Source organism: Capricornis sumatraensis, chromosome 17 (genome assembly GCF_032405125.1).
Source record: "Capricornis sumatraensis isolate serow.1 chromosome 17, serow.2, whole genome shotgun sequence".
NCBI lineage: Eukaryota > Metazoa > Chordata > Mammalia > Artiodactyla > Bovidae > Capricornis > Capricornis sumatraensis.
Genome location: NC_091085.1, coordinates 59,850,252 through 59,869,426, shown reverse-complemented (window position 1 = coordinate 59,869,426; position 19,175 = coordinate 59,850,252). Strand labels below are relative to the sequence as shown.

The window sequence follows — 19,175 nt, the reverse complement described above, 5'->3', positions numbered from 1 at the left end:
TCAAATATGGACAAGATTAATGTCATAAGTCTACATCTGGTTGGTAAGTTCCTAGCGCAGATCTCTGTACTTCTGCATACAATTTGATGTGAGCAAGGGTCAAGTATTAAACCTAACAAAGGAAGTCTAGGAACTGGAGCTAAGGAAACCACATCAGTGGTGCTGGCTGAGATGAATGAGAAGGATCTGGGATTCTTAGCAACATTCTCATACACGCCAGGTGAGGAGCCACGGAAGTGGGCTTTCCAGAGTGTCACCAGGAAAAAAAGAGGAAGGGGATTCGATTTAAAAGAGAAAATTCAGTGACAGTTACACTTGAGAGCCTCCATCCCTGGAGCTCAAAGCAGGAGAAAAGTTTAGCTGGAACTGGGAAGGGGCTCATACTCTTAATCCTAAACCAATCACTTCTCCTCAGCTCAGAGGTAAGAAATATGGTGACTCAACAGAAAGGCAAGAGTTTCAACTCCATGCGAAAAGAGCCAGTAAGATCCTCACATGTTTTAAAACCTCAGATTTTGATGAAACCTGATGGAGAACCCAGAGGGCCATCTCTTTCAAACAGTCTTAAGTGTGGCAGAATCTTATTCAACTTGAAATCATCTAGATCAGTCTGAATGGACCTCTTTCCCCACTCACTTCTCCAACCAAAGAGGTTAGCCATGTAATCAACTGATAAAACCTGTCAACAGAGCTGCCCCCGGCAGTTTCTGGTTATTCTGTGGTCTTAACTAGTTGGATCGCTCCGTCTGGACAATATAAGGGAAAAGACAACAAACCCTAAAGTGACAGAAAGCAGGGCAAAGCTTAAGCAGAAAGTAGAATCTTTTATGTTATAAATATCTTTACTCACTCCAGTGGTACTCTAGGGATTTCAATGCATTCAAGGGGTCAGTTTGCTTGTGAACCAGGTATAAAAAACCATCACAGAATATTTTAAAAGTAAACAAAAAAATTTCTGTAAAAATTCTTCACTTGCTTCAGCTCTTCACCCTCAACGAAATAATGAAATAAAAATAAAAGACTTAATTGTTTGGAGAGTCCCCTTCATCTCTATGTGCCTTGTGTGTGTATGCTCAGTTGCTGAGTCATGTTCCAATGTTTGTGACCCTATGGATGTGTAGCCCACCAGGCTCCTCTGTCCACGGGATTTCCCAGGCAAGAATACTGGAGTGGGTTGCCATCGCCTCCTCCAGGGGATCTCCCTAACTCAGGGATCGAACCCGCATCTCCTGCATTGGCAGGTGGATTCTTTACCACTGTGCCACCTGGGAAGCCCCAGATGTGCCTTAGATAGAGGTTGTTCAATTTACCTGCTTTCACAAAAAAAGAATCTCATCCAGATCTATGTTTTAATAATTGGGGTCACAGTAGCAAGAAGAGAAATGCAAAGTTAACAGGAAGAAGCAAAGGCAACAGTACCTTTCTTTCTTGACACAGAGTTCAGTGTTCTCTGGGTAAAGATCACTTCCCACCAGGGAAGCCTCAAGAACACCAGAGTGGGTAAACATTCCCTTCTCCAGGGGATAGTCCCGACCCAGGGATAGAACCCAGGTCTCCCGCATTGCAGGCAGATTCTTTACTGTCTGAGCCACCAGGGAAGCCCAAAAAGTCGCTACTACTTCCAGATAAAATGCAGATACCCACTGAATGTGATATCCTCCCCATTCTGAGATCCTCTGGGTGTCTCCTGACTGGCGAGAGAGTGCCCACAGATGACCTGGGCTCTGCACTGCACCTGGCCAGCCATCAGCAAAAGGAGCTAGCAACCTGCTTCCCTGTCCTTCCCTGTATGTCACAGAAATGCTCGGCTGGATAGGACCACCCTGCTTTTAGGATTATTACTTTCTTAGACTAGGACAGAGTGTCCCAAGAGGAGTGTCCTGAGGCCATGGAGGGTGGGGGAGTTGAGAGGGAAAGCCAAGGCTCTGCTGGAAGCGCACAGGAGAGGCAGGAGTGAGGCCTCATGCAGACTGACTCTGGATGCAGCAGAAGGAGCCTACTTTCAGAGCAGAGAAGAGACCCAGATCACTGAAGTAGCTGCACAAAAAGGAACCCTTCAGAACGGAGGCTTAAAAAAAAAAAAATTCAGTCTTGAGTTGTCTATTTTAGCTGCTGGGAAGAAAAATCCTTTGTTTTAATCTCATTCTCTTGTGGTGGTAAATCAGAAGAGGAAGAAGCTTTCAGGTTTTTTTCAATTGGCATCTTGGCCAGCAGGGTGTGCCGTGAAGCCATGCTTTTAAGTGCTCCGGTAAGATTGCTTCTGAGCCACTCTGGTAAGATCTCAATTGGGTGTTTGATACTAAACAGAGGTAGGAAGAAAAAAAAAAATCTCCATAACTTGTGGTACTGCTACTAGGAAAAAAAATCTCACTTCAAGAATAATAAATTAAGAGGGATGGGATATATGTACACTTATAGCTGACTCACCTTGTTGTATAGCAGAAACCAGCACAACATTGTGAAGCAATTATCCTCCAATTAAACGTTTAATTTAAGAATAATAAATTTAAAATACACAATGTCTTCACTGAAGAATGCTTGCCTCCAGCTTCACCAACTAGGGGAAACACTGACCCAACAAACTGGAAGTCTGAATTTCTTATCAGCTGCACTGGCAGCCATGGGCCACCAGCAGGCGCTCACACAAAAGGCAATCAGTCTGGGTCTCGGTGTTCCTTTATTCTAATGGGAATAAATGAAATTTGGGGAAATTTTACCCCAGAATTTCTGTAACAACACAACTTCATCTAATATGTTTTATGTTTCACTCAGCTATCATATACTTTGGAAGAATTCTATTAAAACTAGAAGGCCTTATGAATTAAACGAAGTAGGTTGGGCCCCCAGACATAATTCTTGTCTTTTTGCCAAAATTCTTTACAGAACAAACATGTGCCTGTGTGTTAGACAAATGGGTTTACAGAACTTAGTCATTACATACAATTTCTTCAGGATTCAAATGTAACTGCTTTGAAAGCCACATGCACAGAAATATTAAGAACAATGTCTCAAGGTCAGATTATGCAGTTAGTATTTGAGTGTATCAATAAGCATTTTAATCTGTAATCAATCTGTGTTAACAAGGGAAGTATCCATACAGTTAAGTGCCCTCTTACATTCTCAGGATCTTCAGAAATCTGGCTCTTTTGCTATCAGCAAAAAAATAAAAAATTAACAACAAAAGAGACATTCAACTAGAGTTTCAATATGTGTTAGGGTTTCAGCATAACTTTGATTAATTACAAGTTTACCGGACACACTAGCCTATCTAGTGCTGATGTCAATATTTTAACTCGCTCCTCCTCAAAACATTGTAGGCTGTATTTGACATGAATTAGATGATGATATGAAACTTCTAATGAGATTTTGGGGTGTTTTTAAAATGGATGAGAACAACACAGAAGTCAACTAAAGGAGTGTGACTCTATATGAAATGAGTGAGGAAGATAGCTATCAAAATTACTCATAATCCATTACATTCTGGGCCTTATAAAAGCAGACCTCAGAAAATGTTTCCCTTACTCTTTGTTGACTGTAAAGATACATTTATTTTAGAAGAAATCAGCCTTATTTGGAAGGGCTTTGAAATTTAAGCATGGTGTGGGCATACAGTAGACTCTAAGATCGCAATGGTAGCAAAAATGTGCATTCTGAGAACTGCACAGACAAGAAACTTCTATTAAAATACTACAGGTTAAAGTACCAAAAAGCTGCTAAGTTTGAAAAATTCTTCATTTGCATTTGTCATACATCTAGCAGTGGTTTGAAAAGCATCAAAGCCATTTAATTCTGGGATCTTATTTTAAAACTCTTATGAATCACTGTTGTTGTTTAGTCACTAAGTCATGTCTGACTCTTCGAGACCCCACGGACTGCAGGCCACCAGGCTCATCTGTCCATGGGGTTTCCCAGGCAAGGATACTGGAGTGGGTTCCCATGTCCTTCTCCAGGGGATCTTCCCGACCCAGGGATCGAACCCGTGTCTCCTGCATTGGCAGGTGTGTTCTTTACTGCTGGGCCTCCTGGGAAGTCCTGAATAACTGTTAAGAGATGAGAAAACTTGATGCTAAAGGAAAATCTCTGAATTTAAAGTATGCCATGAAATAAAAATTGCTCTTTTTCTGGTAATAATTACTAATACTTTAAAAAATAAGTTACCATAACATATATTTATTTTCTATAGGGTTATAAAGGATTTATCCTGCTCAATTGAAAAGGAAAGCTGAGACTGTTCTGAACTATCATGATGAAATAAAAAATGCTCTTTAAAATGCCATTCTGATCAAGGGAGGAATAAGTAGAGTCTCACTTAGGACACACTGCCAGACTTATGACTTGATTGACTCCAACGCAAGGTTTTGAATTTGGAAGCATGAGGAAAGGGTAGTGAAAATTTTACCCAGCTACCAGAGTTGAGATGCACAGTATCAGGCCAGAGGGCAGGCAGCCCCTCAGCCATAGCCCACAGCCCAGAGGCGGGGATTCCTGCCACCCCCTCTGCTGCCTGTTCTGGCCACAGTGCTTTTATCCAAATTTCAGAATACCGCACCCCGAGAAGCTTTAGATGCCTGGTGGGGTTTTACCTCAAGATCGCCCTTAGTAATCGATTCTTCTTCAACCCGGAACTGAAGGTCCTCAACCTTCCTGTGGAATAAAACACAACAAAATACTTAAGAAAGTAACTAGGGAACACCTCTGCCTTATTCCCCAGATTATATATATAAAATCAATGTCCTGATGAATTTAGCAGATGACGATGGAAAGAAATGCCTTAGAGATGTAGAAAATGAAGAAATGCATTTTAAAGCCTCTGGTTTATAAATCCACAAAGTGGAGAAGAGCTCTTCTCCACTTAGGAAACGCCAAAGTTTTAACCAGGTATGGATCCCAGAAAGGGAAGGGTTGAGAAAATCAACTGGTTCGCCAGGTCACAACCACCAGAAATGGATCTAATCAAGACAAGATCAACCTGGAGGGAAAAGGTCTGATCACCATAGAGGCAGGCATGAGAAGGGAAGTCTATAATTTCTGCTTTCCAGTAACAGAACATAGAGGGGAAAGTAGCACAGAAAACAAATCTGTCTTTACACCACCCACATCAGATATTCCAGGGTGAGGTCAGCAGGCTCCCCATGCAGAGAGTCCCAGGACAACATGAGTACCTGTTCCAAGACGGGGAATAATTTGGGAGAGAGGCGATCAAGGATTCTATTTCTTGCTTCTAAAAATGCAAGGTTTTTCCCCCACCCACATCATAAAAATCTCTGATAAGGGCTGTGGGTTTTGATCAATGCCATCACAAAGTCAATGAAATATGATATGAGGAAGATTTACAAGACCTGGGTAACACCCACACTATGAATCTTTACAAAATTGGGTATACGAGAAGGAAGAAAAGGAGGACAAAGTCCATTATCATGCTAAGTCACTTCAGTCACGTCCAACTCTTTGCAACCCGCTGGATTGTGAAAAAAGGACAAAGTCCATAAGCTACATGCAAAAAAAAAAAAAAATTAATTCACTAGCATTTCTAACAAAGTTTAGAATAAAAAAAATTCTACTCAGTTGAATCAGAAACATAATCGTAGGTTGATGCCCTCAAGCTTACTGAAGAGCTGGGGGAACATTTCTACTGTCCAGAAGTCAGCTCAGCAAGAGCTGGTTTAAAAACCCAAGCAAGTGGTACAGGGGCCTTGGCCTTCAGAAGGGCCTGGAAGGGTCTGTCAGTGTGTCTTGTTCACTTGTAGCCTTTTTTATGAATGAGACGCAAGGAGAACTTTCTATTGTAGTGCTTCTTTCCCCAGTGGCTAGTCATCTCCTCAGTGAAGCACTGAATGTATGACCCCCCCATCTCATACCTCCCACAACAGCCAGTGCTCGTGACCTTCCTGAGCACTTGGTCATCCTAGAGACCCCTGAGTTACATCACTGTGATCAGAAATGACAGCAGATGGCATTAAGTGCAACTGAGGACAAACGTCCCATAACCCAGAGACAGTCAACCGATTTCACGCAGACACCTTTCCCGGAGAGCTTGTTTGCTCATGGCCTCAAAAGACCTTCTATGAGAAGCAAGCTTGCTTTCTCTGTCTCACACAGTTGAGCACTGGATTTCATCCTGCCCTGGATAGTTCTCTAACTGAGAGTTCTGTTTTCTTAAAAAGGCAGTGAGTTTCTCGAGGTCAAGACCCTTCTGTCACTACCCCGCTCCCTAACACACATAATTTCATCAGATACTTGGACAATGTTTCATAAATACCAGGTAACTGGGCCCAGAAAAAAAAAAAAAATCCCCTCTCGAGGAATGGCTCAGGTAGGCCCCGGGGTTGAATGGACTGGCTCGGGCCATCCCCTAGAAGCTGTCTGGTGCACAGTCGGTGCTCAACACACAGCCGCTCAGTTCCCCTAGAGGATGTCTGGTGCACAGTCAGTGCTCAATACACAGCCGCTCAGTTCATCAGGGCACATCTGTTTGGTTCCAAACTTCTCAAGAAAGCCAAGTCAAAGCAAACCCTCCTCACACAGTAGGGGGAATCCCATCTCCACTGAACACACAGTCAGTCATCTGGTTCCAAGGGTTTGACCCCAGCAAGGCTGTGGATGGGAAAGCTCTCCCTAAGGTGCTTTAAAAAGGAGAGCTGGTTTTGGGATCACCTTTTCTCCTCTTCAAGTTGGTTGAGAAGTTCCACCTTCTCCCTGTCGGCAGCTTCCACCATCGTTCGCAGCTGGTCCATCTTGGCCTCCAATTCCAGGACGTGCTGGGAAAGGCAAGGGTGTCAGTGAGTGGCCTCCTCCTGACCCAGATGCTGGCCCAGACGTGCCTCCCAAAGAGCTACAGCTAAGTGGTACAACTGTGGGTTGGCATTAGTCAAAAACCTTGTCACGTTAAAGTGCTTTCTACGATCTCTTATAACAGGTTATTCTTGGCAGCACATCTGGGAGCCGGATGATGAAAAACCACACCATTAAAGCAAAAGGGGGTAATGCTAAAACAATTCTCATCTCTTTTTAAAAGATTTTTTAAGGTAGACCATTTTTAAAGTCTTTACTGAATTTGTTAAAATACTGGTTTTATTGGTTTTATGCTTTGGTGTTTCTTGGTTGTGCTTTTTTTTTCTTTGGTCACAAGTAGGATCTTAGCTCCCCAACAAAGGATTGAACCTGTACCCCCGGCATTGGAAGGCGAGGTCTTAACCATTGGGCCACCAGGGAAGTCTCCACTCTCATCTCTTTTGAAGCTGAAACTCATACAAAGCATAATCTACAAAACCGGAGTTGCAACCACTACTAAGGTCCTGGTGTTTAAGCTCATCTGACAACAGACAGGCCGAGAGGCCTGGATGCAAAGGCCAAAGAGCGCAGCAGGCTCAAGAAGAGCAGAACCTCACCTTTACGACAGTGCAAACTGGGACCCAGGGCACAGCTTTCAGACAAGCCCAGCAAAGATAGCTGTGCTCATTACAGCACACCAGGGATCAGCTCCCCAGCTCCGAGCACCAGCTATGCTGCCCAGCCTCCGCCCTCAATCTAGACACCGTCACCGACTCCGCAGCAAGGTCAGCCTAGAACCCGTCACCATCTCCACCACAAGGTCGGGGCCAGACTTCACCTGGTCGTGTCCGTCCCGGGCCAGGGCGAGCTCCTGCTCTATCTCCCCCACATGGCTCGTGGCCTTGGCCACCTCCGCCCTCTCTAGATCCCGTTCGGCCAGCAGCTGCTCAATGTGCTGCTGCTTCTCCTTCAGGGCCTCCTGGAGGGCGGTGGTGCCGGAGATCTTCCTGGCGTAACGGGAGGAGGTTTCGGTCAACTGCAAAGGAAAGTTAAAGACGTGAAGGGCGGCGATGCTATGAGGGATGTAGGGAGGGGGCGGTACATGCAGGGCGGGCGTCTCCTCGGCAAAGTAAAAGCGCTGCCCCTGGCTCGCAGGCTTGCCCGGGCTTAGGAAAGGTTTTCCATCATGGAGACAAGACGGCGCATGCCTCGAGCCTGTCAATGTCACAAAGAGCCCACCGATGTAAAGAGGCCACAGAAAAACCAGGAAGATGTTTGTGGCTTAAAATCAAAGGTGCCCTGAGCTGGGCTGAGGGGGCCGGGTGGAAAATCCCGCAGGACCCAGGTCACAAGCTTCTCAAGACTCCATTTCCACCTGGACTTCATGAACAGTTATCTTCTCATGAAGACAGTTTGGCCAATCTTCTGATCCTTAGACTTTAGAATGAGACTTTTTTCAACTTCTTGAGCTTCTACACACCTTTAAGTGACCATGATGTCACCCAAGGAATCACAGACCTTCCTTCAACTGATTACATAGTTTACACACTTGGAACTTTGTCAGATTTGCTTCACCTTTCTTCTAGAACGAAAGGCAGAGGTGATTTCACCCAGGGATCCAGCTGTGAGGACCTGATTTCCAATCCCCAGAAAACATTTACAAGGATAAGATGAAAAGGAAACTTGTGTTGTGCCTTCAAAGCATGTGTGAATGGGCGAGTGTGCAAGTACACACGTAAGAGAAAGGAAGAAAAATGGCACGGGGTGGGGGGGGGGAGAAAAGGGGGAAAGGAGAAGTTCGTGGAGAAAGAAAAGTAGGGGGAGGAAGGAGAGAGAAAAAGAGTGGATGAGAGGGGGAGGGGGGAGGAGAACAGGAGTTGAGGGAGAAACAGCGGCGGGGGGAGGCGTGGAGAAAACCTGTTTCTGCTCTCATCTCTGCTGTTTCACATAGCAGACACCTCTCAAGGTGCCTAACGGTCATGTGAAAACACAGAGAACAGAACCGTCTGGTAAAGAGTTCAGAGGTCATTTGGACAAGCTGAATAACATTCTTGCAGGCTGGACTCTGGGGGCCTGGGAGGGGCTCCAGACAAAGCTGCAAACCTTTGGCCAGCATTTGTCCGAGGCCATTTACCGAGCGATCGCTGGCTTGAGGAGAATGCCACTGTTTCTACTGAGAGCAATTTCTTGAATTACTTAAACATATGAGGGGGAGGGGGACTTCCTGTTCTCTCTTTTAACCACCTGACCTTGACTTTCCAGTTTCACTATGTGGTTATACTTTCTCGTACTAATATTTCCTCCCTTAAAAAAAAAAAAAAGATTTATTTATTTGGCCGTGTCAGGTCTACATTGCGGCATGCAGGATCTTCATTTGTTTCAGCACGTGGAATCTTTAGCGTGGCATTTCAACCCTCAGTTGTGGCATATGGGATCTAGTTCCCCAACCAGGGATCGAATCCCGGGCCCCTTGCATTGGGAGCGTGGAGTCTTAACCAACATTTCTTCCTGAATACACTAAATCTGAGCTTCTCAAACCCTGCAGGGAGACACACCCCAGGGTGCTGCAGCTAACTCCCAGGGAAACAGTGACACCTGTTGGACATGATGCAAACTACTAGCTTGGAGGGAATTCAGCTTCAACCTTGGATTGTATTTATAATGACACTACATTCCTTTCAGTCACATCTCTCCAAAGGTGGGTTTTGGCCACTGCCAGGACAAAAAGCCCAAATCAATGTAGCAGAGAAAATGAGGGAGGCAGTATTCACTACGAGTCCAAGGTTTGATAGGATGTGCAATGCCCATGATGAGCAACCTAACAGTAACTCACTGTGGTTATTTAAGAATGAATTACAAATACTATTTTTGCTTTCAGCTAATGAGGATCTTTTTTTTTTTGAACAGAAACTAAACCATGAGGACAAAAATATGAAGTTGTTTGGACTGAAATACTTAATAAACAGAACTGTTAGCTATTTTTTTTTGGCCTATGGGCACTGTGAGAAAATAACAGAGACACTAAAGGTTCTGTGGAACCGTGATAAATACTGTCAGAAGATCATTTTCATTCAAGAATCTTTCAGCTTTTTTTACATATGTACAATGGATCATATTGTTGAGCTGTATTTTTAGGAAACATGCATTTGATTATTCTGTTTTTCACATATTCATTTATGGTGATTTCTGGTTTAGAAACTATAACCACTCGATATAAAGAGATAAAAATAAGCTGCTTTAAAAGGCAATGAGACTCATTTCTCTTTTGCTAGTTTTCTTCAAAGAGGAATCAGAACTGGTCTAAAAACTAAGAGGAGAGGTTGGGGGGACAGGAAGGGCTTGGGGAATCGCCAAAGAAATGGACACAATTGTAACATAATAAAAATGTCTCAAAAAAAACCCAACAAACCACTCAAGAAAGAATTTCGAATCCAGAATAGACATGTCCACAGAATTGCTCCTGGATTAGTCCTGAAAATGTAAACTCATGTCCTGAAACATAAACTCAATGTCCACATTAGAGCTGGCCGACTGACTCTGAACAAGGCTTCATCCAAATAGAGGATTTTCTTCACCTTCATTTCACTCAGACATTCTAAGAGTTCTTGTCAAGCTTTTCTTATCAAGTTCACTTGTAATTTTCACATTGAAGATGCAGGCTTTTATATGCAGAATAACATAGTACAAGCAGGTACCTGTATCACCTGAACGTAAGGGGAAGAAGTTCAATGGCTGCAGAGGAGGGTAGCCCCTGCTATAAAGAAAGATGCCCCCGAAGGTCCCATCCCTGCCCAGTGTCAACGGAAGGAAGGCCAAGCGAGAGCAGGGGCCAGCAGCCTTACTCCCCAGTCGCACCACTTCACATTCTAATTCCTGTCTGCAGTTCATTGTCATGAACCAGAGACCCAGAATCCAGTCTGGAGTGTAATCGCACGCAATCATGTCAAATTTGAACAGTATCTGCCTCACTTCAAGCGAATAAACTAAAGGGCAAGGAGTGGGGGTGGGGAAGCAAAGCCAGAAAGTCATTGCTTTGGCCCTAAGAAAGCATGACATTAACAAACAGAACAAGATGCTGCCTATTTTGATTCTGATGATTTTATCTTACTGATCAAAGCAGGAAAGGGGGAGAAAGGGAGAGAGAGTGGGAAGGGGAGATGGAGAGAGGAGACAACACAAAACAGGGCCTTTCAGGCATCTTTTCCAGTTGTCTAAGTTCTCTGCATCCTCGGGCCTGAGGCAGGAACACTCCACACCCACTGATCTGCTTTCAGTGGGTGAGACTGCATGAACACAACATGAAAATTCTAACATGCCTTTTCTCAAAATACTTTTAGTTCCTAGTCTGACAACAAAGAGAAAGAGACCCAGGTAGTTGGGGAAAGGGATCCCTCCAATTTTCCTGTCTTCCTGATGCAAAAATAATATCAGAATGATCAACCATCCCATATGTTAGACTAGGGAGTCGTTACTATCGATTCACCAAGCACTGTGGCATCTCCCAGTCTTAGGAGTCTGAAAGGAGCTGTTAAAAATTCTTTTGGGTTCTCTTTTGCTGCGAAATGTGTAAGGACGTTCACATGCTACAGTGAACGAACATTTCATACAAGGGTGAGAGGAGGTGTAACCTTTCCTAAAGCGAAGCAGGCGTGCTGATGGCAGTGGGGGGCATCTGAAGTGCCTGGGATGCAGAGACACACAGACGGGAAGGGAGGCTCACCAGTCCTGTCCGGCTGGGCTTGCTGCTCACGGAGGAGGCCACGGAGCTCATGGAGCTGAGAGAGGAGGCGGACGGGCTGCGCTTCATGCTGGCGGGCGTGGTGGCCATCACGCGCCTCACCGCGGCGGCCTTGGCTTTGGCTGGCGTGGTGGAGGGGAAGCCGATCTTGGTGACTTTGTGGACCGGAGCAAACAGGCCATACTTGGGTTGACACTGAAAATACCTTGAGGGGACAACAATTAAGGACAGGAACAAAGAGCGGCTTAATGACAAGAAAGAAAAACTTATAACCAAAAGCTTCTCCTGACTCTTAACTTGTGACCGGCTTGCTGTGAATTCTACCAACTGGCTGGGGTGGTACACCCAGCCTGCAGCGTTCACTGGGTATGCAGGCTGATAAATAACTTCAGTAATGTCCTCAAAGACACACGAGGAAACAACAGTGTGATACGCAGAGACGGAATCACTCGTCTGTTGCTAAGATTCTATGTAAAAAGGAAGTCATTTCTACTATCTGATAAACACACAGCAGAAGAGTTCAGCAACCCAGTGATCCCACTTAGTAAAACCTTGCTAAACAAAGGGAAAAAGAAATCGAACAAGCACCTAGCTGGCCGATTCACTCAAGTAAAGGTGGAGAAGTATCATCTGGTTAGTCAGTTATCAGACTGACACTTGGAGTCACATGTTATGACTAGCGCATTTTAACATCTTAATATCAAGAATATGAACACTATAGCTTCATAATCATCACAGCACTAAGAGATTTTTGAAAATCTCAAGGCATTATTACTATATTTGGTACATAGCATCTATATACTTATAATCATCAGCTGTAATAAATGCATCCCTCCGGATATTGACAATGGGGGGAGGCCTGTGCACGAGGTGGGGCAGGAGGTCGAGAAGGGCTATCTGCATCTTCCTCTCAGTTCTTCTGTGAACTGAAAACTGCTCTAAAACAAAAATAAAATCTTAAAAATAAATAGATACATAAACCCAATGTTTGTTCAGAATCTACTCAGATGCAATGCACATATCACTAAACGAGAGTCAGGGGACTTCCCCGGTGGTCCAACGGTTAAGACTCCGCCTTCCAATAGAGGGAGTGTGGATTTGATCCCTGGTCGAGGAACTAAGATCCCACATGCCACAGTCCCATGTGCTGCAGGGTGTGGCCAAAAATTTTAAAAATAAGTAAGTAGTTTTCTTAAAAAGCTCACACACAAAAAAAAATTTTTTTTAATAGAACAAGGGGAAAAAAAAGACAGACCATCTAAGAGAGAACAACTAATCCTAGCAGAAGGGAAAATCAGTAGGTGAGTCTTAGGAAATACAAGTGCAGCTCTTCAAAAAGCTCATGTCTATTTTATTACACACACTGGATGGGGCTGGCTTGAGTATCTTTATGTGCAGGAGGAAGACGAAATTCCAACAGCAGACGCACCTTGTTCCAGCAACAGCCCCGTCGTTCTTCCCGAGAGGCTCATCCAACTCCACGCCACACCACTCCCCCTTGGCGAAGTCTGTCTCCCCAAGAAACCGGACTACACCCGCCTTCGTGCCACCAACCTGGAAGCAGAGAATAGTGAAAGGAAGAGGTGAACAGCTTACTCCTTTGCAGTTAGAGCCAATACTGTGTTCCATCATCTCTGTAGGCAGCTCTTAACTTCCTCTCCAACTGTTTAAAGAGTTCTCTTCAAAGGTCAGCAAAGGTCACCTGGGTTCTGTTGCTAGAGTGATCTGATACCTAGTATAGTCCAATAATGAATTCTTTAGAAAAAGGGAATAATTACTATATTACTATTACTTCATACCAATAGTAATAATTACTGTTACTCCAGAGGGAGTTTGCTGCTTCAAAATAAATATCTGCTAAAAAAAAAAAAAAAAACCCATACGTTACTAAAAGAAAAACAAAATTTGTGTATAATCCACTGTAACAATGGCTGTGTTCATTTTCTCAAACTTCCTTTATATCATTACCCATGTAAAGCAATAACATATACATATTAAGGACAAATATTCATACATCCACACATATGAAATATTAATTCTTCAAAATATTTAAAATATTGATATTTTCTACTGTGAGGCTCCTCATTGCTTCACAACTATTAAAATGACAGTTCTTCACATTTTATTTCACATGAACAGGTCAAAGCTTTGAATCATCATTTAAAAAATGTCTCTTTGTCCCAGCTGCTGGCGATATAACATGCAAACATTATTTCCAAAATTATCCCATTACCATTTACTAATCCTTCCTTTGCCATTATTTTTGTTTCGGATACTCATTTTTATCATATTCTCTCTCATGTGCACAGAAAGAGAACAGATCTGAGTCTTTTTAGAGCTTCAGAAATTCAGTATCTGTGCTACTGCCGTAGCATTTTAATTACTGCTACTTTGCAACCTGTATCATATTTGCTAGTGCTGGTTTTCCTTACTACTCTTCTTCAGAATATTGATCTTTCTTACTTTTAATTAAGCTTCTTTTTTTCTTTTTAAATTTTTTGGCTGAGCCTCGTGGCTTGCAGGATCCTAATTCCCCCAACTAGGGATGGAACCTGGACACCTTTTTCTCAATTAAAAAAAAAAAATTCCCCAATTATAAAGGTGGTAAGTCACTGCAGACCACTGAGAACATCACAAACAAAAAATACATGTTATTTGTGTATTCTCAACCCCCAGGGACAGTTTCTGTTGACATTTTGACATTTCACTTTCCCTGCTATATTATGGTAGCTGTTTAGCATCCATAATACAGATGTATCACAATACAGACTTCACTCAAGTCTGTATTTTTGTTTGGGATGTTCCCTTTTTTCTTATTGACTAAAAAAGTAACTCTTTATAATAAATTAATTCTTGAATAGACAATGCATTCTCACGGTTCAAAAGCTTTCAGATGTTAAGCATACATCAGGACTTCCCTGGAGCTTCAGTGGTTAAGACTGCCTTCCAATGCAGGGGGCGCAGGTTTAATCCCTGGTCAGGAAACTATGGTCCCACATGTTCGGGGCACAGCCAAAAATAATTTTTTAGAAAGCATGTATCTAGAGAAGAGCCTCTCTTCCTAGACTTCTGTCCCTAGCTGCCCCCTCTCCCCACCACAGGTAACCTCTGCTACTGATGTACAGTACTTCTTCATGCCAGCATTTCTGCCAGCATTTCTTCATGATCTAAAAGCAAATGTTACTTCGCACGTTTACTCCTCCCTTTCATTTTTACACTAAGGCCAGTGTACCACATGTGCTGTCCCGCGCCTTGCTTTATTCCACATCAAGACACAGAGAACGTCCTGCTTGTGTTTACAGTCGTGTGTTGCTCCACTGCATGGATTCACTCCAGTTTATTAAATCAGCCCTTACTGGGAGACTTTTAGGTTATGTAGGTTTATTTATTCAATAAATTTAAAAGTCATTTTGCTTAATTAAAAAAGAGTCCAGTGGGACTGTGTTAAATGTAGATTACCTTGGGAAGATAACTTATTTAATCAACCTTCACAAGGAACCGGCTTTTCAGTGTTTCCTTTTTGTTTTTAATGTTCTCTATTTTATTTAATTCATTCTTTATCTCACTACTTCCTTTTTCTTGCTTCCTTGGGGTTTATTACTCTCCCCTTCCTAATGTCTTAAGATCAGTACTAATTTGCTTTTTTGAAAAAAAATTAATTTTCTTTGGCTGTACTCCATGACTTGCGGGATCTCAGTTCGCCGATCAGGGGGATCAAACGCAGACCCTTGGCAGTGAAAGCGCAGTGTCCTAACCACTGGACCACCAGAGAATTCCCTAATTTGCTTTTTAATACCAACGCTATTTGTTTCCAGTTTTTCTCCAAACACAGCTTCCTGAGAGTTTAGGATGACACGCGTTTTTTTTTCCTTTGCTGAGGATGAAAAATATTAAAGCCTCAAAGCTACTGTGTATATTTTTTCTCTGAAAAAGAATCTCTTTGTGAGTCTGATTTGAGGACCCAAAGCAGGTGTGATTGAAGATAGGCAGGCAGGGAGTGTGAAGGGTGACAGCGCGCAGGTGGCAGCCCAGAAACGCCCTGGGGCCGCGACAGGCGCCCCGAGGAAGACGGAGCTGGAGGCCGGAGAAGACTCCCCGCAGGAGCCGCTGTGTCCGGCGCTGCCACCCACGGCGCGCAGCAGAGCGGAGGAGCACTCGGCGAACGCCTGCTGAAGAGACGAAGGCAGACTTCTCCGAAGGCAACTTCACAGCAAAGGCCACTTCCCCGCGTAAACCAATGAAAGGAAAAAGGTATGCGGTGGCTTGAGGTTGAATCTGATGGCTCAGAAGCGAGCGGAGGAAGAGCTATGCTAACACAGGTTAAGTAAGCATGGGCTCGGAGCGGGATAGATTCACATGCCTGCTCCGTAGGCCTTTCCTGGTGGCTCAGAGGTTAAAGCGTCCTGCAATGCAGGAGACCTGGGTTCGATCCCTGGGTCAGGAAGGTCCCCTGGAGAAGGAAATGGCAACCCGCTCCAGTATTCTTGCCTGGAGAATCCCATGGACCGAGGAACTTGGTCACAAAGAGTCGGACATGACTGAGCGACTTCACTTTCTGTCTATAGATGAGCCAAGTCGCTTAATTTCTAAATTTTAAGTTTCCTCATACGTGAAATGGGAATAATTATAGGGCTGTTGTGAGGATTAAATAAAATAACCCACATAACATTGCTTCGTGCAATGTCTGACAGATAGGGTAAGGAGTCTGACATGTATCAGCAGCCAGTGTGTCCATGCTAAAGAGAGTACTAGTTCCAGATCTGGCAAGCCGGACTTTTTAACACACTTCTTGGTAACCACGGAATGTATGAATAGCAACCTGCATAGAACTGGCGTCTGTTTCACCCGTCCTCTTATTCCACACCTTTCTAAGCAGCAGGCTGACCAACATCACATGAGCAGAACACAGCACATTAGTGAAAGATGAGGCAATCTCTCCAGATAATCTGCTGGATTCTTTGGGGGTGAGTCTAAATTACTGTCATGACTACTGTTTTTCCGAGAGGCGTCGGACGGGCTCTGGGCTTGTTAAACAAACCAGCAAACTCTCCAGACAAACCACGGCTTCACTCAGTTCGGAAGCTTTATAGCAAATTACCGCAAACAACAGATCAGCAACGTTTCCTCTAAACGCAGGTAACAGACTATATGTCTACCCTAAATGCCACAAAGTTTGTTTCAAACGGATGATTACTGGCTCCTAGAATGGACAGTGTTCGTATCCTTTTCCCTCTCCCCTAACCTGGAATTCTTGACTCATATAACAGATGAAATGCTTTCCTTTCCCCTATAAAAGATCCTCAGTGATTATTCAAAATATCGTCAACAGAGACAGAAAGTCACATGAAGTCCTAAATCACTCACTCTTCTACTTAATCATTTTACAATTTCTTTTCTAAGCATCTAAATATGATTTTATAAAGCTATGTTTTATTTCTCGTGTGTTGAAGAGAACACAGAGTATTACAGTATGTGCATTTCCATTAAGTATAAGCCACAATTTTCAAATCTATGTTTCAGGGGTAGATAACAAGATTATTTAAAAAAATTTTTTTAGAACACTGAAACGAAAAAATAGGCAAACACAAATAGCTACCATTCAATCTCTTTACTTTTGGAATATATATATATGTGTGTGTGTCAGGAGTCATATATATTGCATGTACACACATATATGACTCCTAACACTGTGGTCAACCTAAGTCAAAATTAGAGGTCATCACTGAAGACCTCTAATTAATTCAAACTATACCTCTTAACTCAAACTAGAAACTTGGCTAAAGGAAAACCTACCTGTGCTCATGCTTTAGCAAATGTCAGATTTTTAAATTCTCATTCATTCATTCAACATATATCTTGCATGCCTGGGCCCTTGGATACAAAATAAACCAAAAGTGTTGACCCTGACAGAGAGAAATGCAAACAATTCCAGCAAAAAGAGATAGGCACTTGAAGTTTCTAAAAAATGCTGTGGGACCAGAGACAATCTCCTTGTAAACTCTTAGGAAAAATGAGAACTCTGATAAATTCTGCAGGGCTAATGAACGGGTCCAATAACAGGAAATGGGAAACCTTTAATCCTCTCCCAACCCTCCCATCTATTTACCATCAAGTCCCAAACAAGCCATTTAACCTCACTGTGCCTCAGTTTATAAAGCTATAAAAGGTCCAATGAGTGGCAACGAAGGACGGTTCCACAGGGCTCTCTGAGCAACAGAATTCTGTGAGGTGGCTGCTTAGCTGCCATGTGGTTAAGTTAAGCAGCTTAATTTAAAAACGTAAACATGGCTAACTGGTATTTACCAATACAAATTTAGCCCTGACTTAACACTTAATCACCTGTGAGATGACCTGTCAGTAGCTTACGTCACCTCAACTAGAGAACAATCCAGCTTTGGGCAGCTCTACTGTGACAAACTCCTACAAGGAAGGTAAGGTCCGCCTGGCCCGGTTTTCATCCTCGGGTCCTAACTGCATCTCCCATCATACCGTACAGTGTTACTCCTGCCCTTTAAGGGTGTCATGTGACAACAGTGTTTAAAACACTCTTTTTTTTCTTTTCTATTTTTTGGCCACATGTGAGATCTTAGTTCCCCGACTAGGGATCAAACCCACGCCCCTTGCAGTGGGAGTATGGAGTCCTAACCACTGGGCCGCCAGGAAAGTCCCAGCCCTCTGATTCTTTTGACAACGTTTTATGAGTACCTACTGCGTGCCAGGCATGGTTCTAAGTGCTGAGCAGAAAGCAGTGAATGAGACAGAGAGTTTCCAGACTTTCACAAAGCCTAAATTCTTGTCTGGGGAATTGGTCAATGAACAAATAAATAAATGAGATCAGTTTCAGTACATAGAGGGCTGTGGAAAACACAGAGCTGGGTGAGGTGATAGTGCTGTGAAGGGTCTTTAGTTGGGGTGACAGGGAAAGGCTCCTTAAGGAGGTGACGTCTGAGTCAAGGCTCAAGGACTTTGAGACACCGCTCATGCAAAGACCTGGGGGCAGAACATTCCAAGCAGAAGAAAGGGCAAATCCTAAGGTGAGAATGAATCTGGGCGCTGAAGTGACAGCAAGGAGGCCAGTGTAGCTGGAGTGGAGTGAAAACGGAGCCGAGCAGAGAGAGCTGAGCTTGGAAGTGTGGGCAGGGTCCAGAGCACCAGACTCTGCGGGTCCCTGGAAGGAACGGAGATGTTTATTTTAATGCAGTGGGACATCCATTACGGAAAACGGGGCTGGTTTTGGTCTCTGCCAAGTCTACAGCACCTAGAACACTGCCTGGCAACCACACAGCAGACACTCAGTGTATTCACTGGATGAACTGCAGGGTGTTAAACACAGCTGTTTAGCCATCTTATTTTCTCTAGGCCAAATAAACAGACCCATTCTTTCACTATTCCCTTTTCATCATTTTGAGTCTCCCTATCTACAAAATACGACAGTAAGTAAGTTCTCTTAAAAAACTAAAAGAGCAGATGACGGACATTCTCTTATACTTTAATTCTCCCTAGAACAAACAGGTAAACAAAAGGTGACATAATGAGGGAGACACCACTTAGAAGCTATGCCTGACTTGCACTTCTATCTCTTGAAACTAATCTTTCCTTCTGAAAAACATATTAACTCCTTCAGGATTCAGGGCCCCCAAAATATCAAGAAAGAGGAAAAAAAAAA

General features: G+C 43.5%; 1 protein-coding gene across 4 annotated transcripts in view; it reads right to left on the bottom strand.

Moving 5' to 3' along the window:
- The window catches only part of CLIP1 (CAP-Gly domain containing linker protein 1), an 82,893-nt gene that overhangs the window by 55,282 nt on the left and 8,436 nt on the right, over positions 1-19,175 (bottom strand). For 3 of the 4 annotated variants that reach the window (XM_068989546.1, XM_068989544.1, XM_068989547.1), the window contains exons 3-7: positions 12,939-13,063; positions 11,492-11,714; positions 7,610-7,807; positions 6,655-6,758; positions 4,584-4,644 (exon numbers count right to left, since the gene is read on the bottom strand). In XM_068989546.1, the coding sequence (XP_068845647.1) occupies positions 4,584-4,644; positions 6,655-6,758; positions 7,610-7,807; positions 11,492-11,714; positions 12,939-13,063 (711 nt within the window). Of the gene's footprint in view, positions 1-3,116; positions 3,150-4,583; positions 4,645-6,654; positions 6,759-7,609; positions 7,808-11,491; positions 11,715-12,938; positions 13,064-19,175 lie in introns of all 4 variants that reach the window. The other variant, XM_068989545.1, reaches the window with a different exon arrangement.